The sequence below is a fragment of the Vipera berus genome (genome assembly GCF_964194415.1).
Source record: "Vipera berus genome assembly, chromosome: 8".
Classification (NCBI taxonomy): domain Eukaryota; kingdom Metazoa; phylum Chordata; class Lepidosauria; order Squamata; family Viperidae; genus Vipera; species Vipera berus.
Genome location: NC_138211.1, coordinates 7,185,407 through 7,197,490, shown reverse-complemented (window position 1 = coordinate 7,197,490; position 12,084 = coordinate 7,185,407). Strand labels below are relative to the sequence as shown.

At 44.0% G+C, this 12,084-nt stretch overlaps 1 protein-coding gene across 4 annotated transcripts in view; it reads right to left on the bottom strand.

Moving 5' to 3' along the window:
* Positions 1-12,084, bottom strand: part of APLP2 (amyloid beta precursor like protein 2) — a 50,321-nt gene that overhangs the window by 5,009 nt on the left and 33,228 nt on the right. The window contains exons 7-14 of one of the 4 annotated variants that reach the window (XM_081333683.1): positions 11,143-11,310; positions 9,025-9,155; positions 8,433-8,507; positions 7,405-7,563; positions 6,611-6,739; positions 4,675-4,774; positions 3,706-3,879; positions 3,151-3,186 (exon numbers count right to left, since the gene is read on the bottom strand). In XM_081333683.1, coding sequence (XP_081189809.1) covers positions 3,151-3,186; positions 3,706-3,879; positions 4,675-4,774; positions 6,611-6,739; positions 7,405-7,563; positions 8,433-8,507; positions 9,025-9,155; positions 11,143-11,310 — 972 coding nt within the window. The remainder of the gene's footprint in view (positions 1-3,150; positions 3,187-3,705; positions 3,880-4,674; positions 4,775-6,610; positions 6,740-7,404; positions 7,564-8,432; positions 8,508-9,024; positions 9,156-11,142; positions 11,311-12,084) is intronic. The other 3 variants (XM_081333685.1, XM_081333684.1, XM_081333686.1) reach the window with 3 other exon arrangements.

Here is a 12,084-nt window from a genome sequence, read left to right as displayed (position 1 = left end):
TGCTGACGGACACCGTCGGCCCCCATGCGCTCGCTGGCCTCTGTGTGTGTGTGTGTGGGGGGGGGTTTGATGGTATCAGACAGTAGCTGCCCTACCTCACCTTGCCTTGCCCTGCAGCAGTTCGCATACCCACCCTGCCTCACCCCGCAGGACGAGCCTCTGGCCAACCACCCCACCTGCCAGAGACCCCCTGGATCTCCCCCAATCCTGCCTGCCCCCCCCCAGGCATCCCTCCCCACGAGCAACATCGAGGTGACCACGCCCACTTTGGCCACACCCATCCAGTCTGCCATGACCACCACAGTCACGCCCAGCCAGTGGGCCATGTCCCACCTGGCACCCGGCGATAAATAAGTGGGTTTGGGGTTGCAGTTTGGGTACTCGGTCTCTAAAAGGTTCGCCATCGCTGGCATAAGAAGTTGGGGCTACCTTCAAACCATCCAAGACTTTCACTTGCCAGCCCTGAATATTAAAAGTCTTGCTCCATCTAATGCAGAGTCTTTGCCTATCTGTGTGTGTCTGTTTCTCCAGGTAGTTTCAGGAGTCAACACAGACTGGAAGGCACCAATCAACAATATCTATTAAGACATAATGCTGCCTTTGGAAGCATTCCCCCTCCCCCTTTCTTTTTTAAATTATTTTAACTTCCAAAGCAAACTCAAGGACATCTGCTTTTACTGCTTATCTCTTTAAAATCTCTCTCAAGTCTCTAAAAAGACTCCTTCAAATTCCAGACATATTAGGAATTGCCCAGCTTGCCTTCCAAGGCTGCCACAAACCACATTTTTTTTATTTCAAATGATTCCCAGCTCCAAAAAAACAAAAAAAAAACAAAACAAAAAAACCCAAACCCCTAGGCCATCAACTAACAATCAATCAATCCTCGGCATTCAGCTTTATGCTTTATCTGCTTGTTGCAAAGACTTTAAATGGGTACCATTAGACCAGCTTACCAGCCCTAATTGGACTGGCGCTCAGCTCAGAGGAAAAGCTCTTAGAAACGAGGCAGGCCAAGAAAGAAAGAGCAGTAAGCTATAAAGAAAATCAGAGGGGGGGGGGAAAGCAAAGGAGGAATAATGCCCCAGCTCTACCAGTTTAGCTAAAGTGAACTAGAAAATATCCTTGTTGATACCAGCCAGCTGGATGGAATTACTTCCAGTTTTTCCAAGGGAGAAATAGGCACGTTTCGGAGGAAAAGAACACGGCATTCGTCTTGATTATTTGGTATTTTCTAATTAATCCCGAAGCAAATAGTGAGGCCACTGACGTTGATTTTTAATCTTATAGACTTCTCAGGAGCCAAGTGAGCTGCCCCTGTGTTCTGCAAGTGAACGGTTTACAAATTTTGACATCCGGGGCTGTTAGAATCAAAACGACTATACAGCAACGTCTGGCAGATTCTCCGTGAAAACCAACTCAATAATTTCTGACCAAGGACACAAATCATATTTAGAAGAGTCAATTTCTCCATAGCTATGTTGTTGTATCTTTTGTTATGAAAACACACAAACACACACACACACACACACACGGGATTCCAACAGAATCCAGTGAAATCAAGAACAAGAGGAACTAAGAAAACATTGCCGCTTGCAGCACCGTCCTAAGAATCGGAAACTCTAGGTCAGCGTTTTTGTACCTATTGTGTTCACTACATTTGCTAGTACTAATTGTACTAACTATAATTCATTCACTAGTTGGGAATCGTGGGAGCTGTAATCCATGTAGGACAATGGGTGCGGGAAGCCTGGCACACATCTAATTCTAGAGATCCCTTAGGCTGTGTTTTTTTTTCTTTAACTAAAGAACAAATGTTTTGACAAATAACAGTGAACTTTCTGAAGAGCTTTTTACCCATAGAATATTAATCATCCTCTGACAGGTTGAAAATCTTGCTCCACAAAGTCCAGCACCGTTCTTTTAATTACACCTAATGCTGCTGCTACTTCTTTTTTTTTAAAGCATTATTTTATTAAATTTCAAAAACATGAATCTGGGCTTGTCGATCAGAAGGTCGGCAGTTTGGTGGGTCGAATCCTGAGTGCCGCGTAGCAGAGTGAGCGCCTGTTACTCGTCCCAGCTTCTGCCAACCTAGCAGTTCGAAAGCACGTAAAAATGCAAGTAGAAAAATAGGGACCACTCCGGTGGGAAGGTAACAGCGTTTCCGTGCGCCTTTGGCGTCTAGTCATGCCGGCCACATGACCACGGAGAGGTCCTCGGACAAGCGCTGGCTCTTCGGCTTTGCAACAGAGATGAGCACCGGCCCCTAGAGTCGGAAACGACTAGCACGCATGTGCGGGGAAACCTTTACCTTTACCTTTAAGCAAAGGAAAAAGTAGAAAAGAGAAAAGAGACAAAAAAAGCAAAACAGAAGTGCAAAGAAAAAAAGGAAAGATAAAATTGCGAAAGAGGAGGAAAAAAAGCAGAGAAAAACTAAAAGGAATGGCTTCTGATTCTCTTTGGTAGAGAGAAAGGTAGGGAGAAAAATCTAGATTAAAAAATAGATCGAACTCTTATTCTAAAAATTGACAATAGCCTACAATACTTCTATAATCCCGTCTAATGTTTCTTATACATTTCCCCATATCCATTCCAAGTTCGTTTATATAGGTTTATATAATAATCCTAATTATCCAGGCCTGCACAATTTTTTTTTCCCTTCAGGAGTTCTAAATATCAGCCCAGTTGAAATCCTCCTCGCAAACATCATTCTAACAAAGTTTATCTGCTTGAAAAGGAGAGAGGCAACGCTGCTGCTGTAATAAAATCAGCATTTTAATCTTGAAACTGCATATATCTGCTCAAAGCCAATTCAGCTGACATCTATAACCTGACCCTAAATAGCTGCTTCAAAACTTCAGAAAGCTCCAATCATGATTTAATTACTGAGATATCATCAGCCTAATGAATTTTTACCGTGGTCATAATGTGTGATTAACTAATAGTTCAGGGGCCACCAAATTGACTCCTACGGCATAAGAGACAGCTAATGCAACTTTGGCTGTACAAGCAGGAGGAGGGCGGGGGTGGGTGGGAGAGGGAAATGAAGCTGAAGTTATGAAAACATCAAATTAAAAGGGATTAAAATCCACTCAAAAGGGGAAGGGTATATGATAGAGAGCATTTAAAAGGGATCAGGGTGGAACCAACCTTTTTTCACTGGATGGTACAAATCCGGCTGAGAATCTATAGCAGGAGGGAAAAACAAGAACAAAAAAAAAAGAAATAGCAGAGAGAAAGGAGATTAAGAGGGGAGGAAAAGGAAAAAAAAAAAGGCTTGTGTGCGATTTCTGATTTAGATTCTGGACAACATTTACATCAGAGATTAAAATGCAGATTCAGACTTCCCTTTCCTGCCATCCCGACTTATGAACCCCAGGGAACTAGGAAAATATTATCTATAATAAGCCATCAGCAGAATTCTCCCCGTGAGTTTTAGGGTGCGAAGATGGGAAGGCTGGCTAGGCATATAGCACAAAATAGGGATAACACGAGAACAACCGAAATGGCATGAAATCAAGCCAGAATGATAAAACTCAAAACATCTCAATCACCAAGTGGTCCTTCACCTCAAATTACTTTGAAAAGCTCTGGCAAAAAAAAGTCTTGTCCAGAAGGAAGGGGAGACCAAGTTTATTCCATTAAGTAGTTGGGCGTTGACCGGCGCAGGCCAGATAGGAGTGCAGTGCTGTAGTTTTGACATACCTTCACTTTTGGGAGAAGCTGGGAAAGTTTTCACCTGGAATGGACGGAAAGGTTTACCATCAAAGAGGGGAGACTCTTCGCTTTTTTCAGAGCTCACGTGAACATCCGCCGGGGATTCGGAAATGGAAGAAGTAAACTGGTCCATATCGGTTTGTTGTTCTTGAAGCAGCTCATCTACAACAGAGAATCAAGGGGAAAATCTTGGCAGTGCCAGGTAACTACAGAACTATGGGATTGAAAGGAACCTCTGGAGATCTAATCAAACCTCTGTGTAGGACAGGAATCACCATGCCATCATAGATTTGCTTAGTTTTAATGGGTTTCAATTAAGTAGCTTTAAATACATTTAAACAGATTTAAATAAAACGTCCAGTAATGGAGCAGCCATAGCTCCAGGAAAAATTCATAGCTATACCCTCTCTCTATTCCCAACCCTTTCATTGGACACCTTTCTTTCTAAGATGTTGCTTCCAGGAAATTTAATTCAACTTCTTGCATTTGTTACCCTTTCCAATCAATTAAGAATATTACTTTGCTTTCACTAAAAACAACATGCAAAGGCTTGACAGGGCTGGGGAAGTGAACAAGATCTCCGGAGCGAACTCAGCCCCAGCTAATCTAGCGAAAAGAATCCTGTCAAGAGAAGAATGGAGGCAAACATGTAAAAAAAAGTCCCAATAGAAGAGAATATTTATAGCTCAGGGTAGAACTGTGGGGTCCTTGGTGCTCTCTGAGCTTGGTTGTTTTCTTGCAGGCATTTCATTAGCCAACTAGGTTATCAGTGCTGGAAGGGAGTGGGTGTGTGTACTCTGTTTATCTTGCCTTGTCGCTGTTGGTAGGAGTGTTCTTGGTGATTTAGGCTGTGTTTACTGTTACCTTGTTTGCTTGAGTTGGTAATTCCAAATTCCAGGAAACCAAACCTCAATCAAGACACCAGCACCAAGGACTCCAAAGGTCAAAAATACTCACCAATCTCACTCTGGATTTCTTCAGCCACATATGGTACTTTGTACAGCAGGGACAAACTTTGATTCATCCTCTCCTCTATTACACGGAGGTGTGTCATCACCTTTCAACAGAGGGCAAAGTTCAAACAATTTGTGCATCTGCACTGTTTAGATTAAAACAACAAGTGTGTTAAGGCCCCATTTATAGTCTACATTAACATCTATGGCAACAATTTTACTTGGCGACCACGTATACATATTCAGTCACTGAATTCTTTTGTATGGTTTAATGTTTTCATGATGTTCACCACCCAAAGTCATTGATTGAGAGGGACAGCCATCAAAATTAGATCAATCAATCAATCAATCAATCAATCTTCACGGTTATAGAACCCACATTTGACATAAAAACATAATTCTCCCATAAATAATTCTATAACACAGCTTTATAGTTCATTAATCTGAATCATGCTAAAGTCCAAGGTCAATTTTTAAGCCAACCAAGGTAAGAGGTTCAACTTGATTTGTTGCAGTGGGACGGGACTCCTGATTCAGTATGCGCCCTTAATATTTCATCAGCTCTGAAGGTACTGTATTTTAATTTTCATTCATTCATTTTTATCCACCCTAAGGTGGCTAATGTGCCTCTGTGCCTATGTGTGTGTCTGTGTGACATACTGCTGAGATTATTAGCTCTCTGCTTACAACACTCCCATTTTTTAAAGAACTCGGTTCTAGAGACAGCAATGATACACAGGTTCATGTGAGAATCCATAACCCTGATTTTTCTTTCCTTTTTAAGATATTATCCTGAAATATTTTGTTTGCCCAGCTGAGATGTGGCTTTAAGAGCAGATATCTTCCTGACTAAGCAATGATTATTCTTTCAGGGAAGAGAAAGAAAACATTCTAAAAATATGCTTTTGTCTCCAACCACTGATCTGGGAACTGGGCTCAAGCTTTGATTACACACAGAGTAACGTTTAACTTCACCACATAATAGAAGGACCGAAAAGCAGAGTGCTGTTTTCAAGGAACGTTCAGGCCAGAGGCAATAACAGCCTATTGGCACTGAGAGATTTGCAGGGATATAGGCCTTAGGTGTGGTTTCCTGACCACACAAACCAGATTCCTGTTTTCTCCTGAGCCAGTAGAGGCTTAGCCTTTAATTTATTTTCTCTATATATCTGGCCTGAAGGGGGTGCCACACATTCACGTTTTATACAGCCATGATAGTGGTGGTGGCGGGCGGCAATACTAGTCCTTGAATTACAGCCATTCGTTAATGACTAGGTTACAACAGTCCTGAAAAAAAGTGACTTACAGCAGATCCTAAAGCTTGTGACCAACGCTTAATTCATGATTCACTTAACAAAAGTGGAAAAAAAGGTTGTAAAATTGGGCCTGACCCGCTTAATAACTGCTTGCTAGCCCAGAGGGTAGATTTACTGCACATCCTTTGAGCACTAAGCTGCAGTTCATTATGGTGTATCAGCCATTTTCAAATCTGCACATTTGCTCGTTAAAGAACTACAACGTGGGTGTTCTAGAAGAAGGATCGCCCTTTCTTCAGAGAGGCAATATTCTGGGGTTGGTAAAGAGGATATTTGATTTTTTTTTTCCTCCTCCTTTTTACGACCCTTTAATCAAGGTGGAGTCGGGGTGATTGAATGGAGCTGAGAGTTTACTGGCTGGATACCCTTCCTGACACCTATGCGGTGTTCACAGCAGATATTTTCTTTGTGCCCTGATAAGAGAAACATCTGCTGCTGCCTAGGATTAAACTAGGGAGGCTTCACCTCTAGGCTACCACCAGGCTGGTTTAAAAAGGACATCTGAAATATTTAAAATATTTTGCTTACTTCACACAAACTAAACTGGGACAGGACAGTGAACCGACGCATGGGCTTATTTTTTTAAAAAAAAAGCTAAAATCCGTCAGAGGAATTTCTTTGTACCTGTGATTTCATCTGAGCAGCCTTTTCCGGATCCACAGCCAAAACATGCTGGTAGTGATGGATTGTGTGGAGCCTGTCTTTGTTTTCAGCACGGATGTACCGTTTCAAGGCTTGGAGGATACGGTGGGGCTGCAGAAGGCAAATCAGATGGGTGAGCCGAATCATGTATATATATTTTCCCCCCTCTGTGGGAGACTGACGATCATTCCTCCCTCTTCAATTTAAGAGGAAGTCACAGCAAACCAGACAAAACGACATAGGCAGCCCTAAGCTAAACTGAGGGCGTTTGGTCACATCTGGAGTTAAATTTAGCACTTCTTGTTCAATTGCAAGGTAACACCCATTGTCTAAGGCTCAAAGGCTCCCTTTGCAGCATCTCCAATAATATCCCAAAGGTGCTTTCCCCCCCCCACACACACCTTTTTGCACTCTGATTTAGGTGACTCTGAGGATACAGATAAACCCCCAAGTAGCCTCAACTAGTCTCAAAATGCTAAGAACCGACCCTCAGAGTGCTAATGACCGGATGACTGCAAAGAAATATACATCCTTCCATTCCCCAACAGTGAATTAGAACTGAAGGAGCTTCTTGGAAGAGAAGCGAAATGTTTTCAAAGGGGGGGGGGGAAACAAACACCAAGAGAGTCCAGATGCCTTTTGGAAAAAGCACCTTTGGAGCAACCATGACCTGGATGATTGAGAAACTCCACAGACATCTCCAGTAACAATTCCCTTCCTCCATTCCCAATCATTTCCCCACTTCTGACAATGGCACATCCTAAGGGGTACGGTACCCGTGGGGGGTCGGACTGCAGAGCCACAAGGTAGTTTTCCAGGGCGGCCCGATGGCGATCTTCCAACATGGTTTCTACGCGGGCCAGGTGAGTTTCCACAAGTTGCTGTTTTTCACTAGCAGCTTCCTTCTCAAGGGACTTGGCCATCGTCTGGAATCGCTGGAGAAGGATGATAGGGGAAGGACTCTTTGTTAGCTGGCGACAAAGAGATCAGCTGCTTTCACCCTAAATGGCTGCTTTTGGATCCATTGACTGCCTATGGACTGTAAAACGACAGAATTCACCTCCTTTTGCTCCTTCTCAAGTTGTGTCTGGAAGAGATGGCTGGGAACTCCTTGGATGGACATTTCAGTTCAGATATATCTGCAGGCTTATTCCAGATGAAGTACACACAGCAAATGAACGCAAGGACAAAAATTAGCAAAGATAATAGATATTCCTAACACTATACATATAGTATTTGTCAAGGTAATGATTTAGAAGCTAACCAGCTTGTATAAAGTGAGATGAATGATGCAATGTTAGGAATGACTCAGGTGTGTGTATCCCTTTAAGAGCTTGAGTATAAAAGGGAAGGCCTTGCTAGAGTCTTTCTCTCTCGCCAGTTTCCTGTTGTAATTGCTGTGTATTGGATTTGCTGCTTCACCACGTGCATGCATTTTGTTTCTAAGTGTATATTTGTAGATAGTGCAATATAAATCACCATTTATTACAAACCACTGTTTACTGTATTTACTCCTGAGTTACCTCAGCGCAATAAGACTCTGCATGCTCTGACATACTGTACATAAAATATAAATATAAATTCAATGCTTGGGAGTCCATACATCTTAAAATTGCCAAGGTGGGGAAAGATTGGCTTAGTGAGACAACATATCCTTGGTCCAACATCCATTCAGTGAAAACAGAGTTACCTAGCCCTAGTTTGACAGTAAACAATTTCCACAAAAGTGTTACAGTTTATAAAATCTATTTCAAATCTAGGGGGAAAAAATAGCCTCATTCTTTCCTGAGAGATGGTGACTAACCTGCACCAGGGCCTGCCTCTCTGCCTTTGGAAGGTTCTTGGCTTGAATCTCTGCTTCTTCCCATTCCTTCTTTACCTAAAAGATACAAGATCAGAAACCTGGTTCATGCGGGTCTGCTTGAATAAGGACCAGGTAGTGTGGCATCTCCATTTTGGTATCCACAATGCCCTTTTCCCATACAATTTCTACAGCAGCACCTTCCATAAAACCGGGTGAGAACTCCGAAGACGGATAAATGTTTCCAGTTTAAAAGCTGACAATCAGCTTAGGACAGGGGTAGGCAACCTCGGCTCTTTTATGACTCATGGACTTCAACTCCCAGAATTCAGGAATTCTGGGAGTTGAAGTCCATGAGTCATAAAAGAGCTGAGGTTGCCTACCCCTGGCTTAGGAAGTTTGTGGCTTTTACTGCTGAAGAGCAAAAAAAGTCCCACCCCACCAAAAAAAAGGTGTTTTGTGTTTTGCTTTTTAAAAATTGGCTCAGCTAAAAAAAACCACAAGTGAAATGGATGGCAAGAACGCAGCAGGATTGAGGTGGCCAAAGAGTCTCAGAGTAAGTTTAGGAAGTCCCAACCGTTTAGGAAAGGCTCACCCGATCCATGCGGTTACGATGTCGAATCTCCAGCTGTTCTTTCGCTTTCTGGAAACGGGCATGTTCGTTGTCATCGGGGGGTGTTTCAAAGTAGACATCGACGTCATCGGTAGGCAGAGGAGTTGGGGGAACTAGAAGATGACAAAAGCGAGGACTCGCTATATCACTCGTCCTGATTTAAAGGGTGGCTTCTGGTTGAGCTTGGGTCGATAGGGCCAAGGAAACACAGGCTTCCCACTCATCTGAGAAAAAAACCTAAACCTCCCTCTTTGGAACTCAGCCCAATTGTCAGTTTTCTGAAGCGCTTTAAGCTGCAAGCTAACGCACTGCCCGCGTGCGTGCTGGTGTGTGTCCCCCAGCTCTTTCCCACTCTCCAGCAGTGGTCGGTCCTGAAGACTGATCGGTTAACAGTAAAGGACTGCTGAGAATGCAGCTGTCCTGCTTCTCCAGATGGGCACTGCTAAGGACTGCAGCATATGGGGCTAGCCAATAAATAAAGTGACCCACCCACCCCGCCTGCAAAAGGAAAGGAAATGGCTGGATTTGTCTGACAGTTCAATCCTCAGGAAGTTTTGCATCTCAGGCTTCGCTTGTTCCCAACAGCCTTGTAGGGTGATGGATTAACACGGACACGGACACAAACAGGGTGGTGAAGCAAGGCAAAAGAAGGCACAACAAGGTTTTGTTTTTTTAATGACAACTGGCCAATCCGTACCATCCTTCGGGGAAGGTTCAGTGTGATGTGCTTCCCCCTTTGCCCGCTTATCATAGGGGTGCACGGTGTGGAGGCAGGCATGCTCAATTACTCTGAAATTCAGAGTAATTAGCATTAAGAACCACAACACTCTCCGAGAGGCCCCCGTCTGCCATACAAGCCTACTTGAGCATCACGATCAAAGGAAGGTCTTGCTTGCTGCGTTTAAGGCCAGGGGTGGGGAACCTTGGCTCTTTTATGACTTGTGGACTTCAACTCCCAGAAGAAGCCAAGGTTCCCCACCCCTGGTTTAGGCCATCTGAATGCAAACAGCAGTGGCTAGTGCTATTTGTTTGGTTGCCTTGCAGAGATGTAGCAAAAAAGCTATAAAGCCCTAAATGGCTTGGGTCCGGGTTATCTGAGGGAACACCTGCTGCCGGCATCAAGCTCCCTTCGTCCTGTGCGCTCCCACAGGGAGGGTCTTCTCCGGGTACCGCTGGTAAGAGATTGCCGGCGGACAACACCCAGGGATAGGGCCTTCTCAGTGGGGGCGCCTGCCCTCTGGAACCAGCTGCCCGTGGAGCTTAGGACTGCCCCCGACCTCCGTTCATTCCGCCGGGACCTGAAGACCTGGCTCTTCGAGCTCTCTCTGCTTTTTTTCCTCCCTTTTTTTGTTGTATTCCAATACACACAAAAGGAATAAACCTGTGTATAGCAAAACATGTGTTCCTGCAATACTTTTCTGTGAGAAATACTTGATTTTCTGGAAAAATTTCTGGGGTGCTAACAATTTCGGCCCTGACTGTATTTGATATTTCATTTTGCTTTGATTTTTTTTTTTTGCTGACGTCCCAAGGTATGGCGCTTACAATCCTTAGGCTTAAGCAGGATATGAACCTTACAGGTAATGATAACAAGTAACGCTAGGCTAAAAGTCAGTAAAAATGGTGAGAAAACCTCAGACAAATCACACAGGATCATCAGACTGTGGACCATATTTCAGATATCAGAAATATGAAACAGAACCTCGAGTTTGCAGAAAGAGCAGTGGGGAAAAGCTTTACTGCACGGGAAAACGTGACGAAAATGGTGGAAGAGATGCACAGATCCCAGGAAGAGGCATCAAGAAAAGGGAGTAAAGGGGGGGGGCAGGCAGCAGGTTAGCCCTCCAAGCCCAAACCTCAACCCTCTCCCGTGGAATCCAGAGGAGGATTTGCTAAGGAGAGGGAGACAAGGCAGACTCCTCTGGCTGCAGCAGCAGAGCTGAGCATAAAGCAGCAAAGACAAGGGAGGAACTACTGTGGAAGAGACACCAGGATCTATAGGACAAAGCTACACAGACTCTTCCTTTGACCTGGCCAAGGAGGAGAAGACAGAAAGGACAACAGCTTGCTTCAAGAGGACCAGTGCGAGGCCGAACTTACTCATCTTTTTACACACAGCCATGCAATACTCCTCTGACTCAAAATTGTTTCGGTTGCCTCCGCAGCCTCCATATATAAAGCGAATGCACTTTTTCTTGTACATGTCGAAGTACCAACGAGGCATCACAGCCCGGCAGGGACCGGTCATCGCCTCCTGGGAGCAGACAGCTGTGTGGAGATGGTTAAAGCATCAGCTGGTGGCAAGCACAGCTTTGCTAAGCTAGGTCAACATCAACGGTGGCTTTAGGTCAATCTTGGTGGAGCTCTGAAGACCTCTACTTGATAGGTTTTCGCCTAGCTCTACTTCTCAATAGGCCTGACCTGCTTTACTTCTTAAAAAGTCAGGGTGGAAGAGTAGATAGAGGATCAGCAATGAGAGCAGACAGCCCCACAGCTTCAACGTAGCCGTTCGGTTCCCACAGAAAGCATTTTTATGCAGAAGGACAGACCGCCTGGCAATTATTTCTGTTGTATTCACAACTAGGAACGAGTTGGGGATCACTTCGACCATCCAACTTTCTGAAACCTAGGGTTTTCGTTTCCCAAACTGTCTTGAGATATTTACCACCACTATCTGCCAGCAATGATTTCTTTTAGAAAATCATGTGGGTTTTGAGACCGGAATACAATGATACCGAGAAATCAGGAGGACTATTTTAAACACCAGAAGCAGTCACAATGTGTTAACTCAACTGCATTCAAAGGGCTTTAGGAAACATTCATTAAAACGGCTACTTAAAGTCAGCAAAATGCAGCTTTTGCAGGTTAAACTCTAGTTAATGAATTGCTGTTTCGAACAAAGAATGCTTCAGTAGCACAATTTGAAATTCGGAAGGGACAAAGAGTAACCCGTTAAAAGACAAGTCTACACACTGCAACAAATGCATCCTAATTGGCCCCGCAAATGTATAACTTCGGCTTCATTCAACAGCTGAAGCTACC